General features: G+C 35.9%; 1 protein-coding gene across 3 annotated transcripts in view; it reads right to left on the bottom strand.

Moving 5' to 3' along the window:
* Nucleotides 1-20,528, bottom strand: part of kst (spectrin beta chain, non-erythrocytic 5 kst) — a 593,342-nt gene that overhangs the window by 467,561 nt on the left and 105,253 nt on the right. For all 3 annotated transcript variants that reach the window (XM_090376665.1, XM_090376667.1, XM_090376666.1), the window contains exons 2-3: nt 9,460-9,613; nt 6,089-6,256 (exon numbers count right to left, since the gene is read on the bottom strand). In XM_090376665.1, coding sequence (XP_090232791.1) covers nt 6,089-6,256; nt 9,460-9,579 — 288 coding nt within the window. In that variant the 5' untranslated portion in view covers nt 9,580-9,613. The remainder of the gene's footprint in view (nt 1-6,088; nt 6,257-9,459; nt 9,614-20,528) is intronic.

Below are 20,528 nucleotides of genomic sequence, written 5' to 3'. Positions count from 1 at the left end.
TCCATCTACACTCTCCAAGATTTTGTCGAGTTCTTCCTTGAATTTATTCAAACCATTCAGTTCCACAACAACAGATGGAAACCTTTTCCAACAATCAGGCACCTGCTAGCTGAAAAGAAACTTCCAAACATCTATCCTGGGTGCCTCCGTAGCCAGGTGGGCAGGAGCAGCAGTGCATAGCACATGCTTCTTGATTACACCGGGGTTCGAGCCCGTAACCACCAAATACGAAGGATGCGGAAAGGTCAGGGAATGACCACCGCATATCCCCGGAGCAATATGGCCTTACTTGCTAATGCTCCCAAAAACCAAATAACAACAACGACATCTATCCTGCAACCATCCTTCCTTGACTTAAATGTATGCCCCCACATGTGTGTAATCTCAGCAAGAGGAAGAATTCCATTTACATTAATCTATTCAAGGCCTTAAACACCTCAATCGGAACAACCAACTGCCTAGTCCCCAGAAGCTGCAATTTGCAGAACTGAAGTCTTTCTAGGTAAGAGCACCCTTTTGTTCGCTTCACCAGTCTGGTTGCCATTCTCTGCACCTGTTCCATCATCCTTCCTAAAGCGAGACCTCCAGACCTAGATACTTTAGTATACAATACTAAAGATGCAGCCTTAACCATGGCATGGCCTTGTACAGTGGAATAAACACCTCCTTATCCCTGCTAGCAAGGTTTCTGTATATTATTGACAAAACCCCATGAGCTGTCCTGGCAGCATGTCTGCACTGCTCAAAGAATTTCATGTCTGACTGCACAATTACCCCCAGGACTTTTTCATTCTCCACTACCCTGAGTGTAGTAGTACCACACAGTTGATAAGTTACTCTGGGGTTACTGCTATCCATATGCAGCACCTTCCATTTGTCAATGTTAAACTTCAACTGCCATTTCTCAGCCCATTGACCAATTTTCCTAGATCCTGTTGCAGTAGCTCACTCTGATTACTATCATTAACCACCCTCCAAACCTTTGTATCATATGCAAACTTTGATATTAAACCTGATATACCTTCATCAGTATCATTAATAAATATTGAAAACAATGATGGGAAGCACTGAACTCTGGAGGACTCCACTGATAACATTAGCCCACAAAGAGCAATACCCATTAATAACCACTCTCTGTCTTCTTCCACTTAACCATCCCTTTATCCAGAGCAGTAACTTGCTTTTAATGCCACATTCTCCAATTTATACAGCAGTCTTTTATGTGCAACAGTATCAAATCTTCCTGAAATATAGGTATATGATATCAAAATTATTTTTTGCATCCAGTTCCTTGGTCACTGCATCATAGTAACCTATCAGAGTGGTAAGACGTAAGACTGCCTCTTAACAAATCCATGCTCTGACTGCAGTATAATTGCATTCCTGTCCAGATGGACCTGCATTACTTCTTTAACCAGTGGCTCCTTTATTTTTCCTGTAAGAGATGTTAAACTAACATGTCTGTAATTACTTGTGTCACCTTTAAAATTCCCCCCCCCCTTATGAATTGGGGATAATTTTTTATTTGCCATAAATTACAACAATTTTTGGTTAGCTTTTAAATTTTAAAGCTAATTTTCTTTTAAATTCTAATTTAAAAATCCATAAAATCTTGTTGTACAGAATTTCAAAAAGAAAACTTTTTTTTTTTCATACATCTATAAATTTTTTTTTTTTTTTTTTTTTGGACTAGTAATATTCTTTTCTAAAGGTTATGAAAAATAACTCTTCAGACTGAATTCTACAAATAATAAACTCTTTTTTTATGACAATCTGATAACTATGTTCTCTATTTTAATCATTTTTGTTCATAATTTAAAACTATTTTGTTCCAAACTTTAAAAAAATAAACGTTTAGAACTTCATTTTTTCTTAGAACAAAATACTACTTTGTTCAAAAAAAAAAAAAAAAAAAAAAAAAGCTCAAACAACAAAAAGACCATTTTAAAAATGTATACATAATCTCAGTGCTTTTTTTTTTTTGTAAAAAAAAATAGGTGCCAGTACTCATTCTTTACTATCAAGAAAAACTGAAAATTAAAAGGATATGAAAAGTACTCTAAAATTTTTTTTTCTGATATTGTTACTTTAGTAGTAATGTTTTTAGAATAAGAACAACAAATTAAGTATATTAACACAGTTTATTAAGCAGAAATTTATTATTGAAGTATATAAAAAAATAAGTAAAATGGGAGTAAAATAAGTAAAAAATAATAATATAAGTAAAAATAATTTCATAAAAAGTTTTTGTAGAATATTCCAAAATTTTTATTAAGTTCTCTTCTGACACCCTATGCCAGAGGTCGGCAACCTTTATTGAGAGAAGAGCCATTTTTGATCTAATTAAAAAAGAGAGAGAGTATCCGAAGAGCCGCATCTCAGCTCAAGCTGGGAGGAGGGGGGAGGCAAGAGTTTAAGAAATGGAATAGAGTGGGAAGGTGTTTATTAAAAAAAAAAAAAATATATATATATATTTTGAAATATTATTTATTACTACAGAAAAAACCTAACAAACATCCAATTAGGTACAAATTAATGTGACTTGCTGATGAACTTCTTGAGCGAGTCTCTCAACATCATGTGAGTATGTCGTAATTAAACATGCTCGCATTCAGACGGTTTCTTGATTTATTTTTAACATAGTTCATGTTCAAAAATATTTGCTCGCAGAAATATGTCGAGCCAAAAACTGAGAGAAGTCCAAACGCAAATATTTTCAAATTTATATATTGGTCCGGTAAGCTACTCCGTGAGTCGAACACAATTTGGTCTGCATTTTAAACTCATCTATCACCATCCATTTGTGTAAAATTGCAACGGCAGCCTTTTGCCTCTCCAAATCTTCAATTTCAGTTTTAAGGCATTTTAGTCTTGCACTCCACATGTCCTTGATTTTTAAATCCTCTTTCTTAATTCCATTTGAAATTATGCTTCATGTGAGCTGTAAAGTTAAGGAACCGCAATTACTTGTTAAAAGAGCTGCATGTGACTCGCAAGCCATAGGTTGCCAACCCCTGTCCTATGCCGACTTCTTTTCTTCCTCTTTGTGTGTCTGTTGCTGAATGACGTTTCCGAAGCAACCATGAATTGACATATTTTGCTGGATCGAAGCGGGTCAGTGGCAGGCCTACAATTTTAAGAAACAGTAGTGAAGAAACTGTTTTTGTCATCAACGAAGCACTGGTTGGGCTACAGAGCAATAATGCTCCGAAAAAAAAAAAAAACTGGTTGGGCTGGCATTCATTTGTGAAAATCCTCGTTCATATTCACTCAATGAAATTGGTATCATATTCAGAGCATTCACCAAATTCTTCAATTCTTCCGAAACCTTATCAATTAGATATCCCTGAAATCCACGAATTACATCTTTTTCATTTAACTGTAACCTAATTGACAATATTCTAACTTTGCTTTCACCAAATGCCAACAATTCATGTTTAGAAGGATTAATACCTTTGTTGTCCTCATTTTCCATCTCTCGTCATCAGTATTGTCACTAGTTCTTAAATTTGAATTTTTTCTTTTTTTTTTTTGAAACTGTCCAAAATGTCGGTGTCATTCGAATATTGAGGTACTGTGACCATGTGAAAAGAGATAGGGAAAATTTATGGAAAAATGTGGATAACACACTTCCATGAAACAACAGATGATTATTTGTTGGGATAAAAGAAAATAACTTTTTTAATTCTCAAATGGGGTGCTTACAGTTGATTCACAGAGGTGTCCAACCTACAGCCCGCGAGGAAAGTGAACTAAAACAGCATTTTAAATTTTGTTAATTATCAAAAAATAATTCTCATTAAATGTTCTGTTCAATAAATGTAATTGTGTATTGTTGGGCGCCTCCATAGCCAGGTGGAAAGGAGCAGTAGTGCGTATCACATGCTTCTTGATTTGACCGGGGTTCGAGCCCATCACCACCAAATATGGAAGATGCGGAAAGATCAGGGAATGACCACCCCATATCCCGGAGCAATATGGCCTTAGTTGCTAATGCTCCTAAAACCCAAAAAAACAACAACAATTGTGTATTGTACTTAATAAAATTTTCTAATATTTTCAATTTTACTTTTACATGCAATAAGATATGGAAAATGTAACACACTAAAGAAATCTAACTTTGAATTTTTTTGAATATTGCCATTCTATGGGAAAAGTTGGACACCACTGCAGTAGAAGGTGGGCCAGAGCCCATTGGGAATACACATTGATCTGCTCACTCTTGACTAGCGCGACTCCTCCGTACGTGGGACAGGTGGTTGGATAGGTTTCACCATGTACCACTAAGTTGTAGAATGCTTTAGCTCTCTTAATTCACACAGCAGGACTAATTACCTAAATTGCCTGAAGGCCAGAAATGCGAACAGTGCAGACCGAGTTAATTCTCTCCTAATCCATTTGTTCACTATGTGAAAATTTTCTTTGCTCAACAGAAAGTATTTTAAATGTAACTTCCAAGGGGAAGTCAAAATAATTTGCTATAAAAAGACTTCGTTAAACACAGATCCGACTGAGTAATTTAGAATTATAAAAATGGTTATACAGTTTTATATAGAAATATCTTAACAATAGACAGTAAAAATTGCAAATTTAGTTAAATAATTTTAAGCTTATTTGAATAGTTGGTAACTACAGTCAATTCCAGTTATTTGGGACGCATCGGAACTAGTGCAGTTTGGTCCAATTAAGTGGCTGCACCAATTATCCGGTTTCACGTAAATAGTTAAAAATACAATGGACCCCCACTTTACAATTGGTTCACTATACAGTCAAATCACATTACGATGGACTCACTACAGTAAAGTACCACTCACTATACGATGTGTGGTAAGCGCCAGTCATCGTGATCACGTTTGTGAATTCAATTTTAATTCTATTAAACAGCGATTCTAATTAGCGAAAATAGTAGGAATATTATCCACAGGCTATAAAAGTAAAAATATATTAAGCACAAATTTATCCTTTATTACCTTACCAATTAAAAAATTAAATTATACGTGAAAATCGGAATAATTAATATGTACTGTAATATGTACATACTAACTAGTTGACATTTCTGTTCACTGACATTTGTGGGTTTGGGTTAAAATTTAAAACAGTAAAAAGATAAGCAATCAATAACAAAGAACTCAGCACACAAATTGCAAGTAACATGATATGCGCGAGTGAGATCGAAGTAACAAGTTTCGAAGCTTTAAAAATAGGAATGAACAGAAGATTCTGAAAATTAATTTTTTTTATATGATTGAAGATTCCATAGAAGTGTAAACGCATTTCACCATAATAACCCACAGATTTCCAGCTGTCAGCATCATCAAAAATTCAATAAGATCGGGTTTACTATACGTTTATGATTGATTGCACTAACAGAAAAGCCCAATAAACAGATGACTGCTAATTGTTTTATGGTTGTGACCTCCAGAAATCTGACCGAACCACGTGGTATGGTCGCACAATTTTAGGGTAATCTCCAGTGCTGCTGTCTCCTGTTCTGATTAAATATGTTGTCCCAATTAAGCAAAGTAAACCATGGCTATTTTCTCGATTGGGTTCTGTTTTTTCAGATTTGCCCCAAATAAATAGCTGCCCTGATTAACCAATGGCCCAAATAACTGGAATCCACTGTATATGAAATATATTTAAGGAATATTACAAATTTCGAACTGCACTGCATCCAAATGTCACACATCACTTTGTTAAAAACAGTATGCCTGTACACCACACCGCTCCATATTCCCAAAAAAAGCACTGCATAATCTAATCTTGACTTGAACCACTCTTTCTGAACAGTTTCTAATTTTAACTCACTATGATAATGATCTGTTGTTCACAGTGTCAACTATGGAACTAATAGATTAATCACTTGCAAAATAAAAGGATGCAAAGTTAAGAAAAATTCACGTAGGTGTAAGTAATTTTTTATAAAATTGATGCACTTATATCACTCTGATTCTCTGACTCATATGAAGGAACCACAAAAACTAAATATGAAAGAACCATATATTACAGATTAAATCTGATAGTTTTATATAGTGATCTTTATTATTTGATTATGAAAATTTTAAATTATCAAAGTATTAATACAAACCTTAGTGTGTAAAAATGCTAAACTCTTATTAACATTTTCAACTTTGTGAACCCTCATTTTGCAGTGATTGGGTTTGCCCAATTTTTCCCCTGAGATAATTTCTAACAGCTTTAATAACTTTTTTCCATCTGCCAGGTCTGTGAACAAATCTTCGACCTCCATTCTGGCCTTGAGGATTAAAAAAATAGAAATTATAAATTTGCAATTTATTCATTCATTAAATAAAAAAATTTTTAAATATAATGTTTACATATATATAAAAATCATTTATTGTTATGCAATAAAATAAGTGGTATTAGTAGTAGTGGCAAACAATGCAAGAAAGCAAGCTTATATAGCAAACACACACACACTTCAAGAATTTATCTAGTTCTTCCTTAAATTTATTCAAATCATCCACTGCCACAACAACAGGAATAAGAGAGAACAGCAGAGACAACAGATGAATTTGACACAATGAGGTAGAGAGATTTTAAACCAGAGACGATCAAAGAGAGGAGATTCCAAATTGCCAATTCTCTGACAGGGAATATCAGAACAGACATATGCACAAGTACCACCTTTGAGGTGAAAGGAATCATACAGCGAATTTTGTCAATGATACATACAAATTTTGCTAGCAGGGATAAGGAGATGATTATTCCATTGTATAAGGCAATGGTCAGGCCACACCTTGAGTACTGCATACAGGTGTGAGGAAAGTTTGTTCCAACAATCAACCAGCTAGCTAAAGCAAGCCTTTAGCCAGCCAGCTGGCTAAAGGCAATTTTCCACACATCTATTCTGCAACCATCCTTCCTCATTTTGAAATTGTGCCTCCCCCCACGTTTGTAGTCAGAGGAAGAGGAAGAATCCCATCATTTGTTGTAGAAGTTGATAGCTTAAATAAATTCAAGGAAGAACTAGACAAAGTATTGGATGGAATGAATAGGTGAAATGGAAGTGGTTTTTTTTTGGCTGATGTTTGTATAAGTTTGCTTTCTTGCATCATTTGTCAATACTAATGCTCTTTGATGAAATTTTCCCTTGAGTGAATTGAGTAAGCTAAATGTTAATGGCATTCTTTCTCTTGCTGAGACTACACACGAGGGGGCATAAATTCAAGTTGAGGAAGGATGGTTGCAGGATCAATGTGTTAAAGTTTGCCTTTAGCCAGCAGCTGGTTGATTGTTGGAACAAACTTCCCTCACACCTGTATGCAGTACTCAAAGTGTAGCCTGACCATTGCCTTATACATTGGAATAATCACCTCCTTATCCCTGCTAGCAAAATTTCTATGTATCATTGACAAAATTCGCTGTATGATTCCTTTCACCTCAAAGGTGGTACCTTGTGCATATGTCCATTCTGATATTCCCTGTCAGAGACTTGGAAATTTGGAATCTCCTCTCTTTGATCTTCTCTGGCTTAAAATCTCTCTACCTCATTGTGTCAAATTCCTCTGTTGTCTCTGCCATTCTCCCAACTCCACTAATCACTTGGAGCTCTTTCACTTCCTCTCTTTGCAACTTGACTTTCTCCAGTCCAACTTTCCTAACAGTGAGGTAATTTTCCTTGGTAATTTTAATGTTCACAACTCCAGCTGGCTTCCGTTTTCTAGTCACACCGACCCAACTGGTCGAGATGCCGAGGCTTCTGCAATTACTAATGACCTTGCACAGATTGTTCATTTGCCTACAAGAATAATCATACAGCCAATACGCTTGATCTTTTTCTCACAAACAACCCTTCTAAGTACACGGTCGAAGTGAGAGGTCCTTTAGGCACTTCAGATCACAACTTGGTGATTGTCTCTTCTCCAATGGAATCTTTATCTCATGGCTATTCCCAACCTCGTGTTGTTTGGAATTACAAGAATGCAAAATGGGACGACCTACGAGATTTCTTTTCTTCTTTTCCTTGGTCGGATTACTGTTTCAAAATTTCTGATGTCAACGTTTGCTCAGATCGTGTCAGTGAAATTATCCTTGCAGGAATGGAATCCTTTATCCCACACTCCACTTTAAAATCTCGTCCTTTTCCTTGGTTTTCCAATAAACGTGCTAAAGCTGTTCAAGAGCAGAACGTTACATATCGCAATTGGCTTGTTTCTAATTCTTCGGTTTCATTTTCTGCCTACACCAAAGCTCGCAACAATTGTGAAGCAGTTATTAATCAGTCCAAACTAGAGTTTGAGCAGGCTAAGAGTAGAAAACTTGCTTCTTACCCTAATGGTAGCAGAGCATTCTGGTCTCTCACCAAAGCTATTGGCCACAACTTTTGCCCATCTCTGCTCCCACCTCTGTCCAAACCAGATGGTTCTGCTGTCACTTCAGCCATGGATAAAGCTGACCTGCTAGCATCCCATTTTTCTTCCAACTCATGTATTAATGATCTTGGTAAAACACCTCCCACCATTCTCAACACGCTCTATTCAATGCCTCCTGTGGTCTTCTGTCAAAAGGATGTCAGAAGGATTTTGACGAATCTTGATGGTAAGAAAGCTCCAGGTCCCGATGGTATTTCTCCACTTGTTCTCAAAACCTGTGCTCCTGAACTTACTCCTATTCTTTGCCACCTTTTTTCACTTGCTTATTCCAAAGGTGTTTTTCCTTCTGCTTGGAAATTTGCTCATATCCAGCCAGAGAAAAATTACACATACATAATAAACATGCTTGTTACCATTAACATTTGCAGATAACTTATGTAGTTGTACTGTAATATCACTGATATTTGTAAAATAATAAGATAAGTTTACCTCAATATAGTACATAGAACACTTCCATACAATACTCTCCAGTATCATACAGCATGATACTCTCCATACGGAAGTGTTCTACGTACTATATTGAGGTAAACTTCTCTTATTATTTTACAAATATTGATATCAACGTAGAACGTATTGAGCATTACAGCTCAATACATTCTACGTTTAAAAATTATTTTAAAAATAATTGGCAAAAACAAAAAAAGGGGGGGGGGCAGGATATATGGCACCTCAGAGCCACCACCACCAATATCCTTAGATATTATAATACAGCATTTTTTTTTAAATGAAAAGTTCACCTAAGATACTATTACATACTATCTCAAAATAAATGTGCATACTAAATATGATCACTGTATGTCACCATTTTAAAAGCTAAGAATTACTTTAACTCTTGAATCTGTAAAAATCTTCAGTAAAGTAGTGCAGTTGACAGCCTATATGTAAGGCAGGCCTTGTGAGGGCTAATTTAAATCAGACAATTCAAACCCTCCTCATTATACCTGGCCAAAAGAGATAACATTAATTAAATTAAGACATAATCTTAACTAAGTGGCTTTAAATTCCATTTTCGTTACATAATTTTAAAATTTTATTCATTGAGAAGAAATTTAAATTAATTCACCTTTTGTAAAAAGGAATTCATCCATTTTGTAAAAGTTTTCTTTTGAATATAGAGACGTTCCTCTTGTAAAGCCTTAATTCGGTCCGTCTCAAACTTGATGGCATTCTCCCTTTGTGACATTTTACAGTGGACTCATTCCTCCAAAAGCATCACCCTAAAAATTAAAAGCAATAAAGTTACAGGATGCAATTAACTTATTTTGTTACTATACAGAAAAAAATAAAATAAGAATCTGATAAACAATTAAATATATATATTTAATTGTTTATCATACATACAGGGTTGTTAAAATTAAAGTATCCCTATGTAGAGGGCTCTGGAGCGAGTTCTAAGGCTTGTACTGAAGAGAAATTTGGACAATAGGTACAATAAAGAATGCACTCGCCATTTATCAGAAATAAATGGAGAGCGCATTTACGATTATGCAAATAACGTAAGTTATTGCCACAGCACCACTACTCAGCTCTACTGTACTGTACTGTATAAAAGCAAAGCAGTCTCTTCAAAATCATACAGTAGATGTTTGCCTGCACTACAGCAGCAATGCCAACAACGTTGCAGAAAAAGGTGCTATTAGTGAAGCTGTACTATCAGAACAGTAACAATGCAGCTGTGGCTATCAGAGAATTCCAGTGTCAGAAGTGCATAAGGCATGGACCTATGACTGTTTGTGCTGTCTGCAAAATGATTGAGAAATTTGAAGTGAGAGGACATCTTAGTGTTCAACCAGGTAGAGGTCAAAAACGAGTGGACTCCTCTCGTGTTGAAGATCGCTGTCATGGATTTATCAAGTCAATCTCCATGTGGTAGCGCAAGTGTGCCAGCTGTTTCTTGTGAAGTGGACATGCCATATTCCACTGTAAGGCTAGTAATGCGTCAGGTGTTGCGATACTATCCTTGGCGCGAATGACAGTGGATATCACTTGGCCATGGAACATCCTTTGGAGTGATGTTGCCCACTTCTGCTTAAATGGACAATTGAATACGAACAACTGTTGCATTTGGGCAACAGAAAACCCTCGAGTTATCCAAGAGGTCCCATTGCATTCTCCAAAAGTGACAGTGTAATGTGGATTTACGGCCACATTCACGATTGAGCCATATTTTTTTTTTTTTGAACAGGTAACACCGACTGTACCCCGCACCTGTTCCGTCACTGGACAGTGATATTATGAAATGTTGGCAAATTTTGCAATACCAAAGCTCAACATCGTGGGTGCCTTCAGAATACCATATTCATGCAAGATGGTGAGTCACCCCACATCCACCGTTGTGTCCAAAGATTGCTAAGACAACACTTTACAGACAAACGGGTCATCAGCCGTTGTTTCCAGACATCTTGGCCACCCCGATCACCGGACCTCACCCCATGCAAGAAAATGCTGTTCTTCGAATGGAAACTGTTGTTGACGAAAATGGAGGACACATTGAATAATTGTAGCGCTGTTCAAGTGATTTGTATTGCCACAGAACCATATAGTGACAAATTTTGTAATTAATTTTTTTTTTTTCCAATAAATGGCGAGTGCATTCTTTATTGTACCTGTTGTCCAAATTTCTCTTCAGTACGAGCCTTAGAACCCACTCCAGAGCCCTCCACATAGGGATACTTTAATTTTAACAACCCTGTGTGTGTGTGTGTGTATATATATATATATATATTTTTTTTTTTTTTTTTTTTGATGATATAACATTTCATAGGTAAATATAAAACTAATTTTCAATAAAATTAGTTTTATATTTATATCACAAGAAATTCAAAGTATGTAATAGTGAACAATTTCTCTTGGGAAAAGGGGGATAAGAGAGAGAGAGAGAGAATAAAATATAAATAAAAGTAGCAATATTTTAGCATCACCTAATTATCAAAAATCAACTAATCTTGCTGTCCCATAACATACTAACAAGACTTTTAATGAACCTCTCTAATTGATGTATCAATGATACTGTAAATATGTATTCATTTGACCAACTGAATGATGCATATAATTTAGAAAAACACAGGTTAAGAAATTAAAGATGATTTCCAGCTGGTACTGGTCCATGTACTGATCAACGATCAATAAAGTGATTGTATTTTTTAAGACTAGTTTTATTCATTTTTATAAAAAACAGATTTTCTTTATTAACATCCTCTGAATTCCTGATAATAACTGTAACTACAAATTAGAACCTTTTCTATTATTTTAATCAAGTCAAGTGGTGTAAAAAATATTGGAAGACCACAGAGTTGTAAAGGTTAAGAATGACTGTGACATCTCAAGAAAGAATGCTTGTCAGAATACAAACAGAAGAAAATCAGACTTCTTCATTTGAATATCTGAATTCAGAAATTTTATTTTCATAAATTGGATTTTAAACTAGCAATATATGTGACAGAGTTCATATTTACTGAGCACATTACCTGAAAATTGAATAACTGTTTACATTATAATACACAATTTTATGCATATTTAAATATAAGGATAACATGGCACCCATATAACTCACAGCACAAAAACATTTGAGGAGATCAATCAATGAAACATCTATACATATCAATGGACCCAGTGGTAATGTTTCCTCAGATTAACATAGGAAAACAGTTCTATATTTAGGAAAGAATATTTACTAAATGCACTTTTTCCACATGAAATATTTAATTACCTTACTAGTATGCAAGGATAAAATGATATAATTAGAAGAAAAAAACCATCCCAATAACCAATACCAAATTTAGGTAGCTGGAGTTATAGCCCACATAAATACACAAACTATCTATCATACTGTTCTAAAATAAAGCAACATAATTAAAATTGCATACTTTATGCTGCACAATACATTGCTTTGATATATTTCTGAATAGATTTAAACAAAATAAATGAAAGAGCAATAATTGCAATATATAAAATACAGTTAAAAGCTAAATAAAAAAAAAAAAAAAAAACATTACTTGTTACATAATTATGTTGGTGAGGGAGAAGGGCAACTTTGGGCCCTGGAATTGTTGTGCCCTAGTACATTTGGTATTGCCAATAACTTGAAAAAATTGGCATTTTGGATTTCCAAAATGTTAATTTTATCTAGTTATATAAACTGAAATCTGTCTTCAGGCTCACATTTTGATTTAGAAAACAGCTATTGCTTGGTAGCACTTTTGTTTCCTTAACTTCAGTGCATTAAATACACCTAATTGTCCTCTAACCAAATTCATTAGATAGCTGATATATTTATAAAGATCATTGAAATATTAAAAAGCACTTTCACTTATCTTCACCTGTTAAGAGACTTGGACAAATATCATTTCTGATAACTGATTTATCAATTCTCCCACCAAATTTTCCATTTTTAAGTTTATCCCCTATCCTGTTAAATATGGTAGCAGATGGAAGACAGATGTGAAGACTGCATAAATCTTCACAAGTTTGACTGCATAAAATGTCAACACTTTCATGTATGTAGTTAAAGAACTATTTACAAAAAATAGTAATAGCCATATAGTGCAAGGAAGCCACAGGCTTTTGCTGCAGTGGGGCAAAAAAAAAAAAAAAAAAAAAAGTAGATAAAAAAATACAAATTATTTGCATCTCTTCTCACATAGGTAACTATCCAGTTGACCTTTGAATTTATTTAAATCGTCAGCCTCAACTACCTGCGAGGGCAACTTGTTCCAGCAATCAACGACTCTCTGGCTAAAAGAAAACTTCCTACAATCTAATTTAAGCCTCTGTAATTTGAATTATGACCCCCTAGTTCTACAATTCTTTATAATAGAGAGAATTCCACCTTCATTCATTTTACTAATCCCTCTCAGAGCCTTATTAACCTCAGTCAGGTCACCTCTGAGGTGCCTGGTTGCCAAGCTCTATAGCCCACATAATCAGAGACTTCCTTCATATGTCGCCCTTTTGCCAATCTAACTATGCAAATTACCCGTCTTCTGACCCGTTCAAGAAGCCCCATTCCCCCCCCCCCAGATTAGGTCGCCATACTTGAACACAGTATTCCAAATGTGGTCTTAGAATTGCCTTATACAGTGGGACTATGACCTCCATATTACTACAGCATAACTTTCAATAAATCATCAATAGGGCACCATGGGCTTTCCTGGCTGCCTGTTTACACTGCTGAGAAAACTTCATATCTTCCTGTATTATAACTCCATGATCCCTTTCTTCCTCTACTGTTTGCAATTAAACCCCACAAAGCAGTGGCATAGCTACCATGTAGGCAGGCAAGGCAATTGCCTTTGGGCCCTTTAGGGACCCAGCATCTTTGGCTGTCTCCTGTTTTTGCAATTTTCATTAATTAAGTAGGGGCCAAAACATGTTCTTTGCCTCCGGGCCCGAAAAAGGGTAGCTATGCTACTGCCACCAAGTGTATAATTTATTTTGGGGTTGCTATTCCCCAAGGGCCGGCTCAAGGGTGACCGTAGGCCACAGTGACTGACAGTGCCCTCTCCTGCCAATGCAAAGATTTTTATTTTTTAGAATGATTAATTTTACCAATTTGTGCCAAGGTTTAGGGGGCACTGACGCCCCTAGGCCAGTGCATACTCAGCCTTACCTTAAAGCCAGCCCTGTGTAAGTAAGACCTTACATTATGCTACATTAAAACATAGCTGCCACTTTTCTGACCATTCTTGCAGCCTATTCACAGGTTATCCTGAAGAAGTGCTGCTTGGTACTGATCATTAACTACTCTACCAATCTCTGTCATCTGCAAATCTTGACATCAAGCCTTCTATCCCATCATCGATGTCATTTTTGAAAATAAGAAACAACAATTGTCCAAGAACTAATCTTTGGGTGATCCCATTACTGACTTTACACCAACTGAAGAATATCCATTAATCACAACCTCTGCCTTCTGCCCTGCAGCCACACAGCAATGCATCTTAGAATTTTTCCAGTAATCCCAATATGTTTCAGCTCGTACAGCAACCTTTCATGAGAGACAGTCAAATACCTTGCTAAAATCCAAATACAGTTGGTCGTCGACTTACGACCGACTTCTGTTCTGACTGACAGGTCGTAAGTCGATCTGGTCGTATGTTGGCCATATATTTATTAACAGTATTTTTTAACCTTTCTAATCTTTTTATCATCTTTATAATTTATTTTTATAATCTTTTAAATTTTTATCATCTTTTATTTTTCATTTTAAATACAGTAATGTTTTCATCTTTTATTTAGCGATACTGTACATACCTTCGTTTCTACGCCTAGTCGCGGCCAGTCGTAAGTCGACGACCAAGTGTAAACTGTCAAAATTGTTCCCTATATCCAGCTCATGAGTAACTGCCAAATAGCTTACTAAGTTAGCTAAACATGATTTTCCCATAAAAAAAAATCATGTTGTGTGTTATTCAGAATGCTATACAGGGATCCGAGTATTCATTATCCGAGTCTCTGCAGTTACGAGGATTTGAAAATTAAAGAATTAAAGCTTTTTCCCTTGAGAAAATTGACCAAGCACTTAAATATTTTTTTTTTGAGAATGGCCTTCTCTTATAATAAAAAATGTCTAATAAAATAATTTTCCCATTTTCCAGTTCCTTCATCCATTTTTAACTATGTACATAATAACCATTACTATATGTAATAGATGAGTAGATATACCATATCTACTCATCTTTCACGAGCTGCCCATGTATTGCACTACTTTGAATAAGAAACGCTTGACTTGCGATACCAGGGTACCTGCCCACCCACCGATGAAAAGCCAACTAGCTTTGAAACTATGCTGTCTGAGTGGTGGTGCCCTCCAAGATTAAGCATCGATAGTCTTCTCTATTAGTGAAACATTACTTATTCGAGGTAGTGCAATACACTGGTAACTCGTTGTGAAGGATGAGCACAATATGAGATACACGTGAAATGATGCTTTTCACACCACTATCAGTTTTTCTTTAAGAGCTGTCTACGGTGTATCTACACCAATATTATATAAATATAGAATCTTAAACTCTTAAAATATTATGCCTAGTTGCATTTAGTTTCATTTAAATAATAAACATTACGAAAATGTCAAGTGGATTCATTTTAAGTGGAATATTCTGGAACCAACTATCCTTGGATAACGAGGATTCTCTGTATCTATCTAAATATCCCTGGATTGCACTCTTAATCACTGCTTCTAAGGTTTTCCCTACCACTGAAACCAGACTAACCAGTCTGTAGTTACCACTTTGCTCTTAGAACTGCCTTTATGTATTGGTGATACATTGGCACTACTCCAATCCAAAATAATCTCACCCAAGTCCAAAGATGCCCTCATAATAAACTTCACTGGTTCAATAAACTCCATGGCAACCTACCTGAAAATTACTGGGTATATGCCATCAGCTCCAGGAGCCTTACTTGCCTTTGTACTCAAAAGTTTTTCTAATAAACAGTCACCTGTAATTTCGAAATCACTAATTTCATATGACTCAGTCTCACTTGCACAGCCTCTTCTCAGCATGAAGGGTCTTTCTTCAGTGAAGGCAGATGCAAAGTACCTGCTCAATTCATCTGCAACATCAGCTGGTTATCTAAGACTTTCCCACACCCAGTGCACAAGGATCTGATCTGATTCACTTTGTTCTTCCTTGTATTCACATACGTGAAAAATTCCTTGTCCCCATTCTTTGTTCTCTTAGCCAGTGCTTTTTCATATGCAGCCTTGGCTTCTCTAACCTTATGTATGGTACTATTAGAAATCAATTTGTAGCTGTTGTAGGTTGCAGTACTTTTCATTGCGCTGTAACCTGTTCCATGCTATCTTTTTCTGCTCTATTTGACCATCAGCTCCACACATATCCATTTCAGCATCCTTCTCCTACAATATTTTCCTAATGGTATGTATGCATTCATGGCTTCTGTGATTTTTGTTTTAAAAGGCATTCCATAATTCAAGTGTATTCGCCCTCACTCTGCAATCTGCCTAATTAGCAGATGACATATAGCAAATTAAACTCTTCAAGTCTCCTCTTTTGAAATTAAAACCCATGCTTTACCTTTAACTGACAACTGTGTGATCACTACTTGCCAATGATTCCTGTATTTTAAGCCTTATGATGTTATCTAATTCATGAGTAATGATGAGGTCAAGAATATTCTCACCCCTAATATTATCTCTGACATGCTGGTACAAATAATAATCATCTGGTTTATTTAGAAAAAAAAATTTCCCAATGTTAGTTTCCCTCTCACTTATTCCAATCAATCTGCAACAGATTGAAATCACCCGTAATAAGACATCTGCACTTGCTTGCCCATTCTGTTTGTATGTAAAGACTCTCATCACACTCTTCTCATTTTTCTGGTCTCTAGATTACTCCCACTCTCGTTATACCTTTGCTTCCCGCTAACTCACACCACACAGTTTCTATGCTGGGGACATAACTTCAGACTCAGCAAAAGTGCTTTTCACATCCAAGCTGCTTTTGATAAGCATGGCACCGCCACTCCTTCTATCTTCCCTACGTACATCATATGCACCACAGTGGAACTCATTATCCCCAATTTCCAAGTGGCATCACATTTCTTTTAGCCCTATTTCTGTCAGCATTAATTTTCCTAACCAGGAGTTCAAATTGAGCTGTTTTATTGACAACACTCCTGACATTACTGTAGACACAGTTAAGACTAAGTATTCTTGTACACAGTTAAGACTAAGTATTCTAAATATTCTTGTACTACCCTGACACATTCCTTGAACTTATCTAGGCTTGCTTCCCTATCTTTCTCATCCCACTCATTTGAAACATTGTTAGCTTCAGAATATCTTACCAACATTGGCTGTTGGTAAGATGTTCAACATTAAAAACAGCTGTTGGTAAGAGTAAGCTGGATAAATTAACCACCCTTTTGATTTTTTTTCACTCAAAATATGGTAAATACCATGGATTTATGAGCTGAATCTAGATTTGAAATCAGATATTGCCTAGTGCCACAGATTTAGAGAGGAATAGATGTTATGCTTACTGAAATTGTTAATGAAATTCTAACAAGTATTACAACAATCAGCATAAAACTATAGTTCTTTTTTTTTTTTTTTTTTTTTTCATTTGCTTTTCATTTTGTAATGATTATTAGCTTCTCTAATCAATGTCCAGCAATAGTCTGCCAATGTATTGGGCTTCCACATTTTTTGGTAATGTTTCTCCACAGTAGCAATATCTTGATGAAAACATTCCCGATGTTTATCACTAATATGTCCAAGGCCTGGGAAAAATTCTAAATGAGAATGGAGGGAGCGTATTTTAAGAGACATACTGCAACCAAGATTTTAGTAGTTTGTAATAATTCACGGAGTTCAGTGGCCCAACAACTGATTTGGCATGATTGTTGGAGGTCACATAGGGGCACCCATAATTCAGCTTCCCCACTGCTGTATAGAGACAAACAGAATTTTATTTGGTATTAGTATTATTAACAGTGACAACAATAAAAGAAAGCAAGCTTATACAGCATATGAAAAAAAAAAAAAAAACTTCCCAAATCACCTGGCTATTCCCTCTAATAGTTTGTCAGTTCCTCCTTGAATTTCAAACTACTAACTTCAACAAACATCAGATGTAAGTTTGTTCCAACAATTAGCTAAAATTTTGAAGAAAGACAGAGAGGTGGGGGAGCATTTGTGCTAAAAAAAAAAAATATATATATATATAAAACTGAAACACAAAGAAAATGAATAGAATTAAATATGGTTAAAACACACAAAGTAAATAAAAATATAACTGATGGCTAATTGAACAAATTAGAAAATAAGGAATGGCAAATCTTCTTCTAAATGAAGAAGGTATACTATTTCATGAACCATAATAAACAAAAAAAAAAAAAAAATTAGGTTTGCAACAGAAGGAGGCTGAAAACAGTTTACTTTTAATGTACACAGAAGACACTACTTAGTAGCGACCCCCCTTCCCCCAAACAATGGCCAGCTATGAGTTCTAGTGTCCCCCATGCGATTTATTTTTGTGGATATATGCTTAAAAAAAAAAAACAGCATGCCACCAGAACCTGCTAATTTGAATGAATTTAGAATTAGCAAAAAAAGCATAATTTTTTGCCATTCATTTAATTTCCACTGAATGATAGTGTCCAATAGAAAACTGGCAAGAAAGTGGGGGGAAATACAGTAATACAGTGTACCCCGACTTACGCGGTTCTTGATTTTTTCGTTTGGCAACACTGCCGCCCACTATCTTCAAGGTCGTTTTTCATATGCTATCGATATACGGTGCGACGGCGGAGAGTGAGAGCGAAAGATGCACAAAATTCAGCTTTGCTGCCGCATGTGCTGCACACATATACAAGAATTTGCATTCCAACTGTCATATTTATATGTGTGCGTTCGAATTCGTGCTCAACTTTTGTCGGAAATTGCATCGTTTTCACGAATAAAAAAAAAAAAAAAAAACTTTCCAGACTTTAAGGTTTCCAAAGACCGATTGACAATGATGGTCGGCGGGAATGCAGCTGGTGACTGCAAGTTAAAACCTCTCTTAATTTATCGCTTCGAAAACCCAAGAGTTTTAAAAATTATATCTAAAATTAGCTTACCAGTGATTTGGAAGTCAAATCATAAAGCTTGGGTGACAGCTTCCGTTTTGAGGACTGGTTTGGTCACCACTTCATACCCGAAGTCGAACGTTATTGCAAGTCTAAACAGAGTCCATTTAAATTGATCCTTCTTATTAACAATGGCACCTTAATTAATTTCGACCGACGTGTGAAAGTTGTGTTTTTGCCTCCAAACACAACCAGCTTGCTTCAACCGATGGACCAGGGAGTCATCAAAACATTCAAGGCCTACTATAAGAGGCGTTCGTTTGCACGTCTGAATGAAGCTATGAGACAAAATAGTGAGATATCTGTTAAAGACTTTTGGAAACAATTCAATGTTTTAGATGCCGTAAGGATCATTGAAGAATCTTGGGATGAAATTCACAAAAAAACATTGAATGGTGTCTGGAAGAAACTTTGTCCATTTTTTTTTTCAAAAACGAGACGAAAACAACGCCAGAAACTGATCGTGTCGCTCATATGATAGAAGTTGTTAATCTTGCCAGGTAATTAGATTTGGAAGTCAATGGTGATGATGTCAATGAGCTGTTAGATTCACATAGTGAGGAGCTGACAATGAATGAGCTCATAGAGATGCGTGAGCAAAACGTCACTGAATTATCCGACACTTCAGACCCAGTTCCACCAGAAAAGCACATGACAATTGCAAGCTTGACAGAAGGTCTCAGCTCAATTGAAAAGGGCTTAAAAATTTTAGAAAACAGACTCCAACGAAGAACGCGTTATAGCTACAAAGCAAGAAATAAAAAAATTATTAGCTTGCTACGAAAAAATTCTGCGTGAAAAAAAGAAGGCGCTGTGTCGTCAGACGAATTTGTTAGATTTTATGAAGCCATCGACATCGAAATAACTTTTTTATGTAACTCATTTATTTTTTAATACATAATTTGTATTAATATGTATAAATAACTGCAATTTTATTAAATATTTTTCTTCTAAACTAGTGTTTTTGTTAGTCCTTGGTCCCAATTAAACAAAATTTATATGTATTTATATGCAAAATTGTACCCCGACTTATGCGAATTCGACTTAAGCGATTTTCGTCTGACCCACCTATCGCGTAACTTCGGGGTATTACTGTATGCTGGGGCGCCTCCGTAGCCAGGTGGGAAGGAGCAGCAGTGCTCCTTCCCACCCAGTCTAATCAAGAAGCACACGCTTCTTGATTAGACCGGGGTTCGAACCCGTCACCACCAAATACGGAGGATGCGGAAAGGTCAGAGAATGACCACCGCATATACCGGAGCAATATGGCCTTAGTTGCTAATGCTCCTAAAAACCAAATAACAACAACATACTGTATGCTGAAATTTGTGAAACTTATGCTGAAATTTGATCTTTAGGCTCAAACGACTAGAAGTCCCGTTTTTTGCAGGATAGTCCTGTTGGCTAATAACGTCCCTGGTTACACCTTTTTTTTTTGGAGTGATAGTAAATACAAAAATTTATTTATTATTTTTTTTTAAATGTCAACACACCAACCCTATAACGCTACAGCGCTATAACGAAGTGCCT

Source organism: Mastigoproctus giganteus, chromosome 6 (genome assembly GCF_048544385.1).
Source record: "Mastigoproctus giganteus isolate SK-2022 chromosome 6, ASM4854438v1, whole genome shotgun sequence".
NCBI lineage: Eukaryota > Metazoa > Arthropoda > Arachnida > Uropygi > Thelyphonidae > Mastigoproctus > Mastigoproctus giganteus.
The sequence above is the reverse complement of the archived record's forward strand: the minus strand, read 5'-3'. Positions and strand labels throughout refer to the sequence as shown.